Source organism: Megalopta genalis, chromosome 2 (genome assembly GCF_051020955.1).
Source record: "Megalopta genalis isolate 19385.01 chromosome 2, iyMegGena1_principal, whole genome shotgun sequence".
NCBI classification, from domain to species: Eukaryota; Metazoa; Arthropoda; class Insecta; order Hymenoptera; family Halictidae; genus Megalopta; species Megalopta genalis.
Genome location: NC_135014.1, coordinates 26,791,820 through 26,811,042, shown reverse-complemented (window position 1 = coordinate 26,811,042; position 19,223 = coordinate 26,791,820). Strand labels below are relative to the sequence as shown.

The following is a 19,223-nucleotide window of genomic DNA, read 5'->3' as shown; positions in this document are numbered from 1 at the left end:
GGATTATCATCCGTCGTGGGATACGTCTTAACTAATAAGTGCGTGCGACTTAGTTGTTAAGTGCGTGCGAGTTAGTTAATAAGTGTATGTGAGTTAGTTTAAGATTCTTAACCTCTTGCCATACTGTAACGGGTCCAGCTTTTAATAAAGATTTCTCTTTAGAATGAATATTATTTTGCTCTTACAACTTTATCTAAATTTCTCTTCTTTTCACCACAATATTTAATTGCTCAAGAAGTGTAGTCTCACAGTAAACTCAAATTTTTTTCTCCTTCTGAGAAATAATTACAATCGAGAAAAATTTCTAGTCATCATAAATTTAAAGAGAATAGTATGGCAAGGGGTTAAGTTCCCTCAGGTGCCCCCGACCCACGGGAGCGCCCGTGGGGGGCACGGGGGGTAGCGTCCCCGAGGTACCCGAGTCGCTAATTTCGCATATGTCCAGTAGTATTGCCTTAGCATTACTTTTTCGCGTCTCGTTTTTGACTCCGCCACAGCAGAAAGCTGTGGTGGCCTTGCTTGCGCAAACTCTTGGGTAAGTCCGGACACGTCTCGTTGTTCGACGAGTGACCATGCGGCATGGTGATTCGAACGCGGACCCTCCTGCTGGGGAGGCTCTCGCTTCGCGTATTCGCAATGTAAGACGTCCTTAGCTCTCTTTTGGGGGCGGGGCGCAGGGCGATCCGACTCATTGTAGGATGATCCAACTTTGGATCATTATTCCTCATGTGAAAACGGCGAGCATCGAGATCTGCGAGGCTCCTGATTTGTGCGAGCATTGTACGCGTCGCGTCACCCTCGACACAGTGCCTTCTGCACTGACTCGCAGTTGTTTCTCACTTTGAAAGAATTACTGCCTTCTGCACTGATTCATTTTGGTCCCCGTGGATCAGAGACTTCTTCTTTGATCCACTTGATCCGCAATAGTACTTAACATATGCGAACGAGTGAGTGTGCGGGTGTGTGCTAGCTAGCTGGCGAGCGCGTGTGTTAGTTTATAAGTCGTCGTTGTTAGAAAGGGAGCCATAGCGAATTCCGTCTTCGTTCTGACTCCCTTTTGGGTCTCTAAAGCAGCAACCTCCTCGCGGTGAGACTCGGGCAATCGGTATCATCCTCGGTTCAAAAATTCTTGCGAATTGCAATGAATTTCTGAGTCGAGGATGATACCGAGCAAATAGCTGCAAATTTTATATTGTAAAATAGTGTGCATTGTAAAAGTATGTGGATTTATACTTCAAGTTAGGGCTCGAAATAATGTTTCGTTCGTAAATTGTTGAAATTGGTGTTCCTCCGATCGGAGGTCCCTCAGGGGCTCGCTTGCGGGTGGGGCCCGTGGGCGAGTACGGGGGGTAGCGTCCCCGAGGAACCCGAGGCGCTTGTAGGTTGTTAGGGTTCTTAATTTAAGATTGTTAAATTTTGTTTCCTCCATTCTCTCAAAAATTGCACTCGTGTGCGGGTTAGTTTGGCACTCGTGTGCTGGTCTTAGGTTTCCTATTTCACCTCGTCACTCATTTTGTTCAGACTAATTTGAAATCAATTGTTTCAGGTTCCTTGCAGAGATTATCATCCGCCGTGGGATGCCTCTTAGTTTCCTTCATTTTCCCAAAAATTGCACTCGTGTGTGGGTTAGCTTGGCACTCGTGTGCTGGTCTTAGGTTTCCTATTTCGACTTGAATTCAGACTAACTTTAGTTCAATGGTTTCAGGTTCATTACAGATATTATCATCCGCCGAGGGATTCGTCTTAGTTATTAAGTGCGTGCGAGTTAGTTGATATGTGTTTGTGTGTGGCTTAGTTTAAGATTCTTAACCTCTTCCCGTACTTTAACGGGTCTAGCTTTGAATAAAGATTTTTCTTAAGAATGAACATTATTTAATTCTCTCCTTTTATTCTTTTTTGCTCGTTCAAGGAAGTGTAATCTCACAATAAAATAAAATTTTCTTCTCCTTCTGAGAAATAATTACAGCCGGGAAATTTCTAGTCATCGTAAATTTAAAGAGAATGGTACGGCAAGGGGTTAAGATTGCTCAGGGGCCCCCGACCCACGGGAGCGCCCGTGGGGGGCACGGGGGGTAGCGTCCCCGAGGTACCCGATTCGCTAATTTCGCATATGTCCAGTATTATTGCCTTACTTTTACTTTTTCGCGTTTCGTTTTTGACTCCGCCACAGCAGAAAGCTGTGGCGGCCTTGCTTGCACAAACTCTTGGGTAAGTCCGGACACATCTCGATGTTCGACGAGTGACCATGCGGCGTAGTGATTCGAACGCGGATCCTCCTTCTGGGAGGGCTCTCTCCTGGTCGCTGTTCGGCCAGTAATCCGTCCTTAGCTCTCTTTTGGGGGCGGGGCGTTGGGTGAGAAATGGTCACACAGGTTTACCTGTGTAGTCTCCCACCTAGTGCCGATTCAGACGGGTAAGGCGGCCTAACTTAGTTTTAGGTCGCAGGGCGAGAAATGGCCATTCACTCCCAATGTGGGAGGATACAACTTTGGATCATCACTCCTCATGTGATCACGCCGGTCATCGCGATTTGCGAGGCTCCGGTCTTGTGCAAGCATTGTACGCGTCGCGTCACCCTCGACTCAGTGCCTTCTGCACTGACTCGCAGTTGTTTCTCACTTTGAAAGAATCACTGCCTTCTGCACTGATTCATTTTGGTCCCCGTGGATCAGAGACTTCTTCTTTGATCCACTTGGTCCGCGATAGTACTTGACATATGCGAACGAGTGAGTGTGTGGAAATGTGTGATAGCTAGCTAGCGAGCGTATTAGTTTATAAGTCGTCGTTGTTAGAAAGGGAGCCATAGCGAATTCCGGCTTCGTTCTGACTCCCTTTCGGGTCTCTAAAGCAGCAACCTCCTCGCGGTGAGACTCGGGCAATCGGTATCATCCTCGGTTCAGAAAATCTTGCGAATTGCTATGAATTTCTGAGTCGAGGTTCTGAGTCGAGGATGATACCAAGCAAATAGCTGCAAATTTTATATTGTAAAATAGTGTGCAATGTAAAAGTGTGTGAATAAATTGGAGCTCTAAATAATGTTTCGTTCGAAAATATTGAAATTGGTATTCCTCCGATTGGAGGTCCCTCAGGGGCTCGCTCATGGGTGGGGCCGTGGGCGAGTACGGGGGGTAGCGTCCCCGGGGTGCCCGAGGCGCTTGTAGGTTGTTAGGGTTGTTAATTTAAGTTTGTTCAATTTTGTTTCCTCCATTTTCGCAAAAATTACACTCGTATGAGGGTTAGTTTGGCACTCGTGTGCTGGTTAGCTTGGCACTCGTGTGCTGGTTAGCTTGGCACTCGTGTGCTGGTCAGTGTGGCACTCGTGTGCTGGTCTTAGGTTTCGTATTTCGCCTTGTATTCAGACTAATTTGAATTCAATCATTTCAGATTCATTACAGATATTATCATCCGCCGTGGGATGCGTCTTAGGTTCCATATTTTCGCCAAAATTTTCGAAATTTTCCATAATTTTGTTTCCTTCATTTCCCAAAAATTGCACTCGTGTGCGGGTTAGCTTGGCACTCGTGTGCTGGTCTTAGGTTTCCTAATTTGACTTGTCACCTATTTTGTATTCATACTAACTAGAATTCAATCTTTTCAGGTTCATTACAGATATTATCATCCGCCGTGGGATTATCATCCGCCGTGGGATTATCATCCGCCGTGGGATTATCATCCGCCGTGGGATTCGTCTTAGTTATTAAGTGCGTGCGAGTTAGTTGATATGTGTGTGTGTGGCTTAGTTTAAGATTCTTAACTTCTTGCCGCACTTTAACGGGTCTAGCTTTGAACAAAGATTTTTCTTAAGAATGAACATTAATTTATTGTTTCATTTTCGCCTAAATCTCTCTTCTTTTCAGTACAATATTTACTTGTTCAATGAAACGTAGTCTCACAATAATTAGAAATTTTCTTCTCCTTCTGAGAAATGCTTACAATCGGGAAATTTCTAGTCATCATAAATTTAAAGAGAATGGTACGGCAAGGGGTTAGGTTCCCTCAGGTGCCCTCGACCCACGGGAGCGCCCGTGGGGGGCACGGGGGGTAGCGTCCCCGAGGTACCCGATTCGCTAATTTCGCATATGTCCAGTAGTATTGCCTTAGCATTACTTTTTCGCGTCTCGTTTTTGACTCCGCCACAGCAGAAAGCTGTGGTGGCCTTGCTTGCGCAAACTCTTGGGTAAGTCCGGACACGTCTCGTTGTTCGACGAGTGACCATGCGGCATGGTGATTCGAACGCGGACCCTCCTGCTGGGGAGGCTCTCGCTTCGCGTATTCGCAATGTAAGACGTCCTTAGCTCTCTTTTGGGGGCGGGGCGCAGGGCGATCCGACTCATTGTAGGATGATCCAACTTTGGATCATTATTCCTCATGTGAAAACGGCGAGCATCGAGATCTGCCAGGCTCCTGATTTGTGCGAGCATTGTACGCGTCGCGTCACCCTCGAGTCAGTGCCTTCTGTTCTGACACGCCTTTGTTTCTTAGTTTCGAAGAATCAGAGCCTTCTGCTCTGATTCATTTCGGTCCCCGTGGATCAGAGACTTTTTCTTTGATCCACTTTGGTCCGCAATAGTACTTGGCATATGCGGATGAGTGCGTGTGTGGGAGTGTGTGATAGCTAGCTAGCGAGCGAGTGTATTAGTTTATAAGTCGTCGTTGTAAGAAAGGAAGTCATAGCGAATTCCGGCTTCGTTCTGACTCCCTTTCGGGTCTCTAAAGCAGCAACCTCCTCGCGGTGAGACCCGGGCAATCGGTATCATCCTCGATTCAGAAAATGTTGGTAATTGCAATGAATTTCTGAGTCGAGGATGATACCGAGCTAATAGCTGCAAACTTTGAATTCCTCTTAGTATTGTAAAGTAGAGAACAAGGCTGTAACAATCGTATTGTATGATTTTTAAATAAAGTGTGGGGATTTATGCATTTTCTTTTCCTTACTCTTTTTTAATCATAAGTGATGTTATATAATATTAATTTATACGAATTTAATCGTGTTATTTTCACTTCTAGATTAGTTTACAACATCGTTGCTTCATCGTTGCTCAGATAGTCACTAGGCGTCTTAAAACGTTTTTTGGATATTTCTCGAAAAAGGATAAATGATCAATGAAAACTGCATAATTGGTGAGCAATTACGAGCAATTAAAGAGCAATTTTTTGAGCTATGTTTCATTCATATTGATTAATTTTGTCAGCCAGCTTTGTCTGTACGGATTCTAAGGCTGTGTTTCTAATACGCTTTTCTTACTCTCTAAGTTGGCGCGCATATCCCCACCATTTCACTGTGTTTTGACCCTCCTTAACTGAGCAAGCTGCGGCCCGGTCTTAACCAATCACTATATGATCGCTGTTACTTCACGCTTCTGCCTACAGATGGCCCAGTCTCGAGCTCCTATCTCGCAGCTGAAATAGTGCAGCGTATACTTGATATAGCATCGTCGCAGCCAAAGAAACTAAGATCATACTTCACAGGATCAGTTCTGTAGTTGATCAGTTTTTTCTCTCTGTTCAAACTGAGAGTCGATGTAACCATGATGAGGAGTTATAACTCCCTTCCCTGAGCGTGAGGAAGACTCGAAGAGTTGTCTTTGTACAATTTTTCAGTCATCGATGATCGTTCATCCTTTGTACTCAGTGCAAAGGAGATGGGAAGAGGAGTTTTCTGAGTGGTTTTTTTTATTTAATTCCCAAACACAAGTAGTATATTTTGCAGCTACAATTTTCCTATTGTTTATAATCTTTCGGAAATCATTTGAAATTAAAATTTCACGCTCGTGTATACAACTGAAAAGTTTTTGTAAATATCATCATCATGCATTTACGAAACTAATCGACGTTAAAAAATATTGTAATCGTAACAATTTACCATAATATCCATGTGAAGAGATATATGGACAGACTTACATGTTGTTATCTATTTTTTCGAGAAAATCATTTTGCGTCGATAAAACATAAGCTTACATTAACAATATACATGATAAATCGTATACACATATCATCTTTCTATAAAGGACACTTGAAGTTTGCCGGGAAAACGTTATATAGAATATATTTTAGTCATAATGGAAAATCAAACATTGAACAAAATGTGACTATAATTTAATCGGTAGATGAATAAATAATATCTTGCAAAGTTGCGATTAAGAACCATCTCACACGAGCCACATTAATCGATATATTGATTCACGTAGATATATTATAAGTACATAACTTATACAAGTACTAACAACTTGATCAAATAAATATATAATTATAAATATTTAAAGAATAAAATTATAAAACACGACTTCTTTCTGTGACAATATTGACGCCTAGGTTCTTTCACTCACAGGAGACCCGTCGAAATGACGAGTACCAGATTTTTTTAATTTGCGATTGTCGAGACTTTAAAAATTCTTGATTAAGCCGAGAAAGGCGCGTTAATACGTATCCTGCTGGATTTTCTAGTATAAGTACATATATACTAGTAAGAAACGCTTTTTCTTTACTAAATCCCACGCACCCCTGAATATACATACACATATACGTAGTATATATATATATCTTGAAAATAAAACTGCTGTAATACTTTTGACTACTCTTCCTTTTGTTAACCGGACATTTCTTGTACGCAGTGACTTATATTAATTGCGACGGTCAATAATACTTCGGTTATTAAATCACGATTCGTTTAGTTGCCGGTGAAAACATCTCTCGTATGCAAGTAAAATACAATAATAAGTATATATTAAGTATATTACTGCGACAATAATATACGATTAATAATTTGTACAGTTCACAGTGCTGTCAGTCCATTACGACAAAGTGGTCACTATTGTGTGTCGTACTATGTTCGATTCTAAAGATATCTCGCTGAAATTGTTACGCAGATTTCGTACGAAATACGTGTACGAAACGTCAATTACGTGTACGTGAATTAATTGTACGCCAAAGAGGCCGCGAAATTTCCTATTTATAGGAAACTGCTACACACTTCCCGTTATAGCGTCGCAATCGTGTCTGTGGTTATCTCATGCAGAGTTGAGCAAAATTTTATTCGGATGACGGATAAGAGATAAAAAGACAATACAAGATAGCGTGACGAGGTTATCGATAAAAGCCAATATACAGTCAGAAATCTCAGTTCCCTGTTAACGGTTCATCATAGTATGTAAACGGCTTTTCTAATTGCTCGCGAAAAATCCTTCGAAATAAAAAATATCTTTTATCCTAAAAATATTTTCCATATATTCTAATTGCTGCTCGAAATAAGAAACATTATCGATAGGAATACGTCATTATCGTCGCGAATTACGTTTCAACTATACAGAATAACCGACGCTTATAAATAAAACATTTTTACTCATAGAAAACAGTTTTCTTTGTCGTCGTTACATCACAGATATATGTGAGACTGTGACGGATACGGTTGTACAATCTTTTTTTATAAATTCTCGATTACTTATCGCGATGGTAAAACAGTATTTAAAAGGAGCCATACAAAGGATGCGATTACTTAATCTTTTTACGATCTGAATTGATCGTTTGCTTGTCCATTTTCTCCTTGCAGTTGCCATTCGAACCGTCATCTTGTATCTCTGTGATATTAAGAAGATCCTTCTCGTCCTTGTCGAATTCATCTAAGTAATCGCTCATGTCCAACGGGTCTTTATTTTCGTGCACTTTGTTTAATTCTCTTTTCAACATCTCCAGGCATTCTCTTCGTTCTTTCCATTGCTCTGCCAGCGCCGGGTCCATCGGCGTATCATCCCCCCGCAACTTCTGCTCCGCCATTTCGCGTTGCTCGCACTCTATTATATATTTCTCGTAGCCTTCGACCTAAAATCACATTAACATTTCAGATATTCTATATATAAAATATAATATAATGTAATATAGTATAATATAATATAATATAATATAATATAATATAATATAATATAATATAATATAATATAATATAATATAATATAATATAATAAAATATAATATAATATAATATAATATAATATAATATAATATAATATAATATAATATAATATAATATAATATAATATAATATAATATAATATAATATAATATAATATAATATAATATAATATAATATAATATAATATAATATAATATAATATAATATAATATAATATAATATAATATAATATAATATATATTATTATGTATCTCAGATATGGTAAATTAAAGCAAACTTGTACGCAGCGAGTCGCAATAATATTCGGACACCTATTAAAACGCGATACAATAAATTCTCCCTAACGAGGGTGGCTCGAATAATCGAACCTCCTCTTCCCAAATTGTCCATTTTAGGGTACAAGCTGAGCGTTGATCAGGGAGAATTGATCGTAACATGTTTGATATAACGGAAACAATAAGCGCGAGTGGAATGAAAAATTGCGAAATAAGGCAAACTGATTGATCAAATAAACGTCGTACCTTTTCTCGTAGCACTCGCCGCATGTCGGTTTGCCTCTTCAATTGACGCGGCAAACAGAAGCACGCCTGGATCAGTCTCAATAATATCCAAACGGCAGCAGCAAGAGCCACGTAGGTCCACGTAGTGTACACCATACTTACAAAGTCGACCGAGATCTGTTGATGCTTCATATTGGCAATGCGTTAGTTTCAACGAAGTCTGTAATCAAGAGAACGTACAAAATTATGCGAAACTATGAAATCACTTAGCTTTCAGCGATACGTTAATAACGAGGGTGAAAAGTACGGTTTTCTGTAATTCTCTTTACAAATTGTTCGGATTATTCTTGTAAAAGATACCATTTTTTCGAACAAACAGCTTTCGCTTCTTTCAGATTGTTTATTATAATTCCTAAACATTTGGATCCTATTCGAACGAAACAAATTCCTCTACATTTTGGTATACAGAGTGTAATTATGTATTACAGAGTGTAATTATGTATTACAGGGTGTAATTATGTATTACAGGGTATAATTATGTATTACAGGGTATAATTATGTTAACAACTGAGAAGGGATGATTCCTCGGGTCATTCGAAGCAATTTTTTCCTTAGCTCTTTTTCAATATTCGCCGATTGTCTACAAAAACGAGCCGCGTATCTCATCTTCCCAAAATTGTCCATTTTTCTTTAGAAGCTGCGAGACAATTCCGGAAGAATTTTTACTGCATCGCGAGAAATGAGCTTCGTGGTATTGGAAAACGCGTTGCAACAACGCGGCAGGATAGAACAGTTCCGGCAGCGATGTGTATGTCATTGGTAATCGAGTTATTCAATGACACTTTTGAGCCGTGACAAACGTCAGGGACAAAGGCTAGCCTAAGTTGGGGGAAACAGGAGGTACGTCTCGTAATTGTTGTATGCTATACATGCTATATAGACATCGATCAAATTCCTACCAACAGTCTTATAGAATGTAGGTTCCTGCTGTTTTAGCAGTGCCCGAATAGAAGCACCATTGTGTTTGAAACGAACAAAAAAATGTTAGCCTTGTTACATTGACTTCACGAGTGCAGGGTAGTCTGGTAACTGGACGTAGTAGTCGCATCGATTGTTAAAGAAAACTCTTGAAATTGTTCCGCAAATTTCTCAAGTTGTTTCTCCTGTGTAAAAATTCTGAACGATGCTTGTGTATCGTGCCTGTCCATCTGCCCTCCCCTCCCATAAACCGTACGCGTCAACCCCCTTGTAATGTCATCACCTTCGACACAGCTCTGTGCAGCTTTCATTCTCTCTTACTTTAGATCATTCATTAATCATGATCATTCTATCATACATTAAAAAGAGATAAAAGCAAGTTACATTTACATATAAGTAAACTATGCAATCGATACCATCATTATTTTTAACGTACATTACACTGTGTAATGTACTTAATCGTTATTTTAGAGTTGCTTTGCAACGATTGATGCTCTTAAATAAAATAATATTGTACAGTAAATGTAGTTGAAATAAATAGTTAATAGTAATCGTTATTTTAGAGTTGCTTAGCAACAATTGTTGCTCTTAAATAAAATAATATTGTACAGTAAATGTAGTTGAAATAAATAGTTAATAGTAATCGTTATTTTAGAGTTGCTTAGCAACGATTGTTGCTCTTAAATAAAATAATATTATACAGTAAATGTAGTTGAAATATAGAGTTAATAGTAATCGTTATTTTCGAGTTGCTTAGCAACAATTGTTGCTCTGAAATAAAATAATATTATACAGTAAATGTAGTTGAAATAAATAGTTAATAGTAATCGTTATTTTAGAGTTGCTTAGCAACAATTGATGCTCTTAAATAAAATAATATTGTACAGTAAATGTAGTTGAAATAAATAGTTAACAGTAATCGTTATTTTAGAGTTGCTTAGCAACAATTGATGCTAGTAAATAAAATAATATTATACGGTAAATGTAGTTGAAAAAATAGTATATGACGAGTATATAAAGTACAAAGTACAAATAAAGTATAAGTAAAATATAAAGTGGAAACGAATAATTTGGAATACGCTTCGAAATATTTTTAACGTGCTTCGACATGCTTTAACATGACAATGTAAGAACACGTAGTAAATGTCAATAACTTTGTGAGACCCATTATTCGCTGACAATACACCGTCACTGTATCGATTCGATTTGCTCACGGCGAAAGATGTGCATTATACATTGTGAAGATATCGTATTTAATATCGTGCAATTGTGACAATCGGTGTCTCGTCTCGAGGAACATAAAGTGCCTCGTGACACATAAATTTCACGTGTGAACATTAGCGAAATTATAATCTTTCACTCACCATATTCGAACACAAATTGATGTTAGATTCTTATCGAGGACTAAATGGCAGAAATGCGGTATACTCGGTTTTTATGTAAAGAAAGAAAAGGTATTACTTTTAAACGACAATGTTTACAAAACGATGCAATAAATATTACATATGATCAAGAGTGACACTATTTTCTCGAACAAACACGATAGAGTAGAATAGAGAGAATTTGTTTAATTATTTTTGGAACGACAGAAACGTTACAACGCTCGATATGGAAAAATACATTTCTCTTGACCAAATACTAGGAGATTATTAGTTCATTTGTTATATATCCATTAACAAATACATTTGTGAGAATTCATTCTTCTTATCATTTTTTACGTTTTATCCAAGCATGATTAAACAAAATTAATGTTAACACACGAAATAACTAACGGATAAGTGATGGAAAAATTAAATATTTTCACGTCGTAATGTAATAATCGTATAAGAATAAAAAATAAGGGGAAGGACTTATCAGAGTCGCAAAACATGACAGCGATTGCTGTAGAAAATCGATTTCACTCGCAACTACGCTTCTAAAATCCTTCTTGCACGATGATCGAACGTGCACACGTGTCGTAAACAAAAGTTCGAGGATGTTTGAAGGTTTCAACGTTAATTCATTATTTTCTGATTAATGTCAACATCGATTTTGCAATTTTTACACGTCCGAGCCAGATAACCGACGACGCGAAATACACTGAAACAACAATATGATCCACGGAATATGCAGAAAAAAAAATGCGAGGCCGAGTACAAGAATTGAAATTGAAAATGCGCAATTATTTCGATATTTTCGATATTCGTAGCGCGGAAAATTGAATTTAAACCGATAGCTGCAGCGTGCCCGAATCGACCGTGTCGTTCCTCTTCCGTGCCGAACTTACCTTTACTTTCTTTTTTTTTAAAAGATTACCGGCGCGATCATATTCACAAGAAAGGAAATAATCCAGCGACCGGAGGAAACGAAGCGTTGTGGCGCGAGTAGTAAAGTAGAAGAAACTGTAATATGTCAAGCTGGCATGCGAGGGAAAACTATCCACTACTGACCCCTATCGCGAAAGAATCGATATATGTATATAGTCAGGTATGATCAAGCTGACATCCTGACATCCGACGAATATTTTAACATATAGACAGGACCCCTCCGAAGAATAAATAATTTCGTACCGCGAGTCTTGCTCCACTGTTCCAGATATATATATATATATGTATATATATGTATATGTATATGTATCCCTTATCACGATCGCATTTCGAGACTATATTTAAAACGTTCATAGCCGTAGCGAGAGCGTTATGAAATATTCGTTGGCAATTCCACTTATTGTTCTAGCGACGAACTAAGCGCAATTACGTGTAAACTTGAATGTGTACACACATTTGTAGAAAATAATCGATAACGTGTCTGTTTAGAAATAAAAGTAGATGGTTCGAGTGCATAAGTATTGTTGCCGGCGGAAGATTCAGCGTGCACGTGTCATTATGAAATGACAAATATTTAAGGGATGATTCTGCCGGCCGCCGCAATTATAAGGCGGCAATCAAGAGCTCTTCGAGCTCGAGTTGCTCTTCGATCTGTGCACAGTGGCTCGCGAGAGCGTTCGTGCACCGTCAGAAACGCAATAACTTTTTTAAAATTGGAGCGGAATCCTTTTTTTAGATGACAGAGGGACTAGTCTATTAAACAATGACTACGATGCTCTCTTTAATTTTGCTATTATTCGGGACGACAGAACAAAGCTAAAAAGCTCTCATTTTTTAACTTCTATCAGACAATGACTACGATGCTCTCTTTAATTTTGCTATTATTCGAGGCGACAGAACAAAGATAAGAAGCTCTCATTTTTTAACTTTTCTTGTCCGAGACTGTAAACGAAAATTTAAAAAATGCCTGTCGTATATCTTGGCAACTCCTATGCGTGTCTGACCATGATATACTATACTTCTCGTCGTACTACAAGCCGCGAGCCAGTTTTATTGCGTTACCGATGGTATCGCGATAAGAACAGCTTTTTTCGAATTGCCTCGTTTTATCCACGAGCATCGAAACAACGTTTCTATAATTTTGGTGCTCGTGCTATTGCTGATAAAATTAAAGTAAAATTATGAGTATAACAATGCATCCTGAACTATAATTTTATTAACTGAGGTAATTTTAAAGGTCGAAGGTCTTCCGAATTGAGAAAGAGAGAGAGAGAGATTTCAGGTAATCAATTTTTCAGCCCTTAAAATTAGCTAAGCTCGCTAATCGCAATAAGAAGCTCGTATATGTTTAAAATTGATTTATTAATTACGACAAAATAGCTATTCGTGATTTATGCTGTCTTGCTAGTTTCCTTACAACTTCGAACCGATTCTTGTACAACAGAACGTCCGCGGATAATGGCGTTCCAGGACCTACCCCCTGAAACTGTCGATAGCAGCGAAACTTATAACGTATATTACAGACACTGTTTACATTAAATACAGTAACTATAAAGCATAGTGTGTGCTACATTAAACATTCTCAGTGTACCGAGAATATTATACAACATATATTGTATAACTTATGATATTATATATATATATGTATAATGTTGAATATAATTGCTGTTAAAATGTTATATAATGTTATATGTATAATAATATCATGTAACATATACATGTACATCGTATAACATTTTCCCTTCGTCTCTGGGAGAAAATGAAGCGCTTAAAAATACGATACTCGTTCTATATTTTATAATATTATGTACAATCTCGAAGAACGAAAGTATAATAAGTTGATACGTCTCGATTAAAGTCTTATTATTATTACTGTACGTTTTTTGCAACGCGGAGATCTTCCATACGCGCATGTTTACGAAGTGTATCGAACGTCTGAGATAACAGAACAGAAAGATCGTCGGGATTATTTTCTCTGGGAAGTGGGAGATGGCGAACGAACGAAACTTATATACGAATACGAGTCGAACACCCTTCGACCCACCCTTACCATGTTTGAGTCGTGTAAATTATCGGTTTCTCTCGTTTCAGTCCGCGGCGGATGTTCGAGACCAATAATGACGGCGTTCCATTGTTAAACAACCGCGAATGGGTTTGATTATACAAGAATGTACAATTCGTAAAATATATATGACAACTGTACGAGTCATCTATGAAGCTTTTCATTATGTTACAGTACAGTGGCTATTGCGTACGTCGTATCTAGAAAGTAGGATTGCTACATTGATTTCTCATGCTACATATAGCTTTGCTTTTCTTTCGAAAGGCTCTTCGTTGTGCACCTCCGTCCCGAGTATTTGATAATAATGATCGGCTCTCGAGTACCGTAAATGTTCGACGATCGAATCGAAAGAAATTCGAAGAATTCATTTCCCATTGAAATATAAGATGCGCATCGACGATATGAAAATTTAGGTTTCGGTCACGTTTTTACAGTATAAATAACTATAGTCCACTTGCTGGAACAGCGTCGTTGCGTGTGCTTCTACCGATCTGACTTATGTGCGTTGCTAATGGCCGATCAAAGATTTGTTACTGACTAAAAAAAAAAACGGAGCCGAAACCGTATCTTTTCTAATCTCGGCGCATCTTAGATCGCTATGAAGAATAACTCCCTGAAATTTCTTTCGTTGCACGTTCAGAATCGAGTGGGGTTTTAATAACATGTAATCGCATGTAAGAGGAAGAACCAGTGACATGAAACGAACTATTGGACTATAGATTGAACTATTTGATAGTTTCAAATGTTTTTGTTGTATCACAAAAATATTCTCTTAAGAATATGTAAAAGAAAATTATTCGAAACTCGAATTGTTCGTTTGATCTTCGACGGCCTCCCATGCCACTGATCGCCGCAACTACAAAACTCAATTAGTTTCGTATGAAATTGTAGAAAACATTACTTTTATATATATGTACATTTTACCAATAAAGACATCATAAATAACAGCTTACAATGTGTCAAAAGAAAGTTCTAAAATGTTCTGTTTTGACCGTAACACCGATTTCCTGGCTTAAACTAAAGCTCGAATGTGCTCTTAAAATTTATTTACAACTATATCTCTGAAATATAGATGTCTCGAAACGAAATATGTAGCATGTAGGAAATGAAGGTACAAAAACCGAGGTAAAGAAAAATATCTTTAATGTTGGATAAAATATAAGATGAATAGTTCGATGATTCAATAATATAATTTCTCTTTGTTCTTCGTTTTCGAAGTTCTCATAAATTAAAGTTAATACAAAATAATACATATACGAAATAGTGTGAGCGATGGATATGTAAAATGATAAAAATATAATATGTAAACTCGCAAAACCATTACACGCGCAACCACTCTCGTTCTTTTGTTAAAATTCAAGAATGTCTATGAGTTATGAATAACAAGGTAATTAAATGAAGAATACACACGTTTATTTTTACAGAAATAACTTAAAAATAAAATACTCCACGCCCCAACTAACGTTAATCATCTAAATACAAATTGACATTTGATGGTATCCCATAGCTAGAATGTGAGTAGCATCGTCGTTTAGACTTCAAGAATTTATTGCTTATTACTTAACTACCGAATTCAAAATTTTAAATGTGATTGCAGTACATCACTTATTTTCTAAGAAATTATACACACCCTAAGCTCGGTAGAGTACGTACAAGGTAATTTGGAATGTGTGTAACATCACAGGAGCAGTTAGTTATTAATGAGGAAACAGAGGCCTAGTGATACTTTACTTTTGAATACTTTATATGTTAAAAGAATTTCATGCCATGGATCTTACATAAAACAAGAGATATGGAGTTGCGGAATTTCGCGGATTCGGTGCTAATTTTCCTTCCAACTCTCTTAAGGGTATCACATGCACTGCCTCATCATCGCATTCCAACCAAGTGCTAGGATATTTATGACGCCTGACGCCACAACAATCCATACTGCGGCAACCGACCCTGAACAACTGCTCCTTAGACTCGCTAGCGCTTGGTTTACTTCGGAAGTATCTTAATATGCCAGATGCTTTGTCTGACGATGATGTATTCGTGTTTGTGCTGCTACTGCTATGACTGGAAGTCTGTCTCTTACTATCCCTGTCGCATTGGAAGTATTCTGTAAACGCAGACTCGTCGGGTAGGCGCGTATAAGCAATATAGTGACCAGCTGTCATGGTTGCACCTTGATGCATAATTACAGAATAAAGTTTGTACACGTGTCGAGACTCTGACCTACCACCTGTACCGCGTGTCTGATCATTGTTACACTCTTCGCAGAAGCATTGTAAGGTCAATGGCGTCGGCATATGATTATTAATTTTTTCCATTGATCTAGAAAATTGGAGAAATTTTCAATGATTTTGTACACAGGTTTGGCAACAAATATATGCGATAACTTAAAATTCCTTAAATATCAGCTGTACCCGAACATCCTGTACGGAACATCTTTATACATAACAAGACATGTTATCTCACCCTGCTGCGGTAGAAAATCGTTTTAACTGCAATATGAGTAGCCTTGGTAACGACGGGAAGCATACCGCTCTTCTAGCTTCGTTGTATCGAAGACATCGAGCACACCAATACTTATCTCTACCCCAGAGAAGTTCGCTGGTAACTACTGCACGTTTGTACACTTCGCTGCTATCCATTGATCTAACGTCTTCATCTACAAATAAATACGCTTACACTATATTAATTTAATGTATAGTTAAATCTCATTGATACCACATACCAGTTTCGTTTGATCGGTCAATGTCGATAGGCACACAGATATCACAAAATGTTTCCTTTCGTTCTGTAACATGTTCACATTCGAGGCATGTAGTACGCAAAAGACTGACACCTTCGAAGTCTTCGGAAATGAAACATTTCTTGCTTTCTGGCCTGTGACTGTTTATATCTCCGTTACTTTCCAGATACTCAGAATGACCATTTTCATACGGTCTAGAAGACACTGATATGCCATTCAAATTAGACTGTACAAGGCAAGATGAACTTCCTCTTGTTGTTATTTTCTTCTTTTTCCTAGATTTACAAATGCTTCTCTTTGTGGTGTTGGTACATTCTGATTGCATGTCCGATGAATGTTCTGCAGAAAAATCTGACAATCCATTATTTTGACCAAATTGGCTTTCTCTGTGTCGAACCAATAATTGAAATGTTTCTCTGATATTATCCAATAAACACACCAAAAGTTCATGAGCATCTTGCTGTTGATTCCCTTCAAAGATAGGATTCACCTCTCTAAAATAGAAAGAAAGCAACATTTTCAATACTTGCATGTAAAACTTCATATAACAGCTTCTTGACAATCCTTTACATACCTTAGTGCTTGTAAAAATGCATCTGGCTGATATGGTTCACTATTTTCTCTTGTTTCAGATGCACGTAATGCTATAAACAATTCATGTAGTTTTTCTGTAGCTATTTGTATTCTGTGTTTATTGTTGTCTCCAGTTGGTCCGGTCAAAGCTAATAAATCTTTACTACTCCAACTACGATTACCACTTGACATAAGCGACATGCCAGTTCTTCCCAAAGATGATGATTTTATCTATCATAAAATATTGCAGTTTATTTACATATGCAAAGTCATTTACATTGCTGTATAGTGACATTTTTTTATTCTTGTTAATTTCATTTGTGGACTTACTTTCGTTTGAAATTGCTTTTCATTTAAATTAGATAAATCAGTGGCTAAATGATGCAAATTATGTAGAAATGATGGTGCAAATCGTAAAGTATATATCACACTATTCAAAAAACATGTATTTCCTAAATTACATAAAGTGGCTATTCTTAAACCCTCTGTGCCACCATTTGACACATTGTATCCTCCATCTTGATGATTATTTATTTGATTACGATAACCATTCAACATTTTGCTTGTACCTTAGTAACGGATACTCATTAAATTCTATACATTTAATAAATGTATAAAGTTACTTAATATGAGAAAGTATTAATGTTTACATACTGTATGTAAAAGTTTCTCTATTCAGAAGGCTCTCTCTAGCTGATGTGTGAGGAACCTGAGAGATGTTAATAGAAACTGCACGTTCACGGCCAGAAAGGGATAAGCACAATTTCTTTCTTGGAGGAACCGAACGTTTATCCGCGTCTTTTTCTGTTTCTAATACTGTCATTTTCTGTTAACCTAAATAATAATAAATTACAAATATTATGTATTCAAGTGAAACAAAAATGATTCGTTTAGAATAAAAAATATAGTTCTTATTTGTTGTGTAATGAAAGAATATGGTAAGTTACACATTATTCGCATAATTTATTTTCCAAATTTAATAAATTCGTGAAATGTTTAAAACAGTACAAACTCAGTGTAAGCATAGAACACAATTTGTATTACTCATAATTTTACTTGTAATACAAAACAATACTTTTTATACTTGAATCTTAGTTAAATAGATTTGAAATTTTTATGAACATCATATAAATAAATTCTCCAACCTTTCTAATAATTATTTCTTTTGCATAGAATCCATTATACAATTTTGATTTCCAAGATTCATCTTGTGAAAGATTTGATTCCTTTCAACATTAAAGTATCTTTTCACAACTTGTATGTACTCGTTTCAAGGTTCGATGCTATCTTGTATGGAATGACCGCTTTTCAAATATAATCATTGTAACACTATTGCCTTTAATCAAAATCTTAGTAATCGAAACCCATGAAATGAAACTAAAAAATATCTACAAATGTAAACATATTGTTTCTGTCAAAGAGCATCATACATACGAGCATAGTTTTATAGGATTAAAGAGAACTGTCACTTAAAAAGTTAAGGAAAAGTGTTTACAGTATAATCAAAAATACATTACTTACACTGAGTTTGTCAATCATGTATTATATGCTGTAATAAATAATCGTTTCCACGAAACTTGTTAAAACTTGTTCGGTATTACTTATTACACATATGACTTCACAGAAACTTATATCGGAGCTAAATAGATTTCAATAACATTGTTTCATGATGATTTTATTAATAAGATTCTATCAATTACGTACAGATATCAACTCATATAAAGTATTCAATTTATACTACATAAATATAAAAATTGAAAACTCTTTACTCACGTATTACTCAGTGGGGAAGTCATGGAATAAATGAGCTTTTTATTAACCTCAGTTAATCAAGAAAAATCTGTATGTACAATTAAGCCTCAAAATCGTTTTTTGAATAACATCAGCTACATTTCTACTGATGTCACACGAAACAGGGTTTTTTTAACAATATTACAGTAGCCATTACATACTCGTTTCACCTAATATCATGTATTCATGAGTTCATGAGCAATCCACAATTTCACATACTGTACATCTACTTTTTACTACACCGTTTACCCTGTCATTATGCATTACCTAGCAGTGAAATGTTATAAGCCCTTACACTTAAAAATGCAATGTACGTTGTGGCTATGGCTATTCCAGATTTATCTACATATGTTGTACGTTGTATAATACC

The 19,223-nt window shown here is 37.1% G+C and overlaps 2 protein-coding genes and 1 non-coding gene across 4 annotated transcripts; 1 reads left to right on the top strand and 2 right to left on the bottom strand.

The window, feature by feature from the left end:
- Positions 1 to 5,452: 5,452 nt before the first annotated feature.
- LOC117230079 (small nucleolar RNA U3) lies at positions 5,453 to 5,668 on the top strand. The gene has a single exon (XR_004492697.2). It is a non-coding gene; the product is annotated as a small nucleolar RNA U3 (small nucleolar RNA).
- A 361-nt stretch (positions 5,669 to 6,029) lies between these two features.
- LOC143258833 (uncharacterized) lies at positions 6,030 to 11,775 on the bottom strand. The gene is made up of 3 exons (XM_076518916.1): positions 10,749 to 11,775; positions 8,428 to 8,626; positions 6,030 to 7,815 (listed from the first exon to the last, which is right to left on the bottom strand). The coding sequence occupies exons 2-3, from the start codon at positions 8,596 to 8,598 to the stop codon at positions 7,489 to 7,491; spliced, it is 498 nt and encodes a 165-aa protein (XP_076375031.1). The 5' UTR covers positions 8,599 to 8,626; positions 10,749 to 11,775; the 3' UTR covers positions 6,030 to 7,488.
- A 1,258-nt stretch (positions 11,776 to 13,033) lies between these two features.
- Usp1 (ubiquitin specific protease 1) lies at positions 13,034 to 19,211 on the bottom strand. Of its 2 annotated transcripts, none has more exons than XM_076518914.1 (7): positions 18,836 to 19,211; positions 17,717 to 17,896; positions 17,393 to 17,631; positions 17,064 to 17,293; positions 16,472 to 16,983; positions 16,213 to 16,399; positions 13,034 to 16,068 (listed from the first exon to the last, which is right to left on the bottom strand). In XM_076518914.1, exons 2-7 carry the CDS (start codon positions 17,883 to 17,885, stop codon positions 15,513 to 15,515), a joined length of 1,893 nt encoding a protein of 630 aa, XP_076375029.1. In that variant the 5' UTR covers positions 17,886 to 17,896; positions 18,836 to 19,211; the 3' UTR covers positions 13,034 to 15,512. The 2 variants fall into 2 exon arrangements, with proteins under 2 accessions (XP_076375029.1, XP_076375028.1); XM_076518913.1 differs by having other exon boundaries at positions 16,213 to 16,405; positions 18,836 to 19,208.
- Between the last annotated feature and the right edge of the window lie 12 nt (positions 19,212 to 19,223).

Excerpts from the sequence above, each read along its gene's own strand:
- Usp1 (XM_076518913.1), bottom strand. The coding sequence starts at position 17,885 with ATGACAGTATTAGAAACAGAAAAAGACGCGGATAAACGTTCGGTTCCT. Across the intron at positions 16,984-17,063 it reads GCATTTTTACAAGCACTAAG|AGAGGTGAATCCTATCTTTG; the intron begins GTATGTAAAGGA and ends TTTCTATTTTAG. Across the intron at positions 16,069-16,212 it reads CGATTTTCTACCGCAGCAGG|ATCAATGGAAAAAATTAATA; the intron begins GTGAGATAACAT and ends CCAATTTTCTAG.
- LOC143258833 (XM_076518916.1), bottom strand. The coding sequence starts at position 8,598 with ATGAAGCATCAACAGATCTCGGTCGACTTTGTAAGTATGGTGTACACT. Across the intron at positions 7,816-8,427 it reads GGCGAGTGCTACGAGAAAAG|GTCGAAGGCTACGAGAAATA; the intron begins GTACGACGTTTA and ends ATGTGATTTTAG.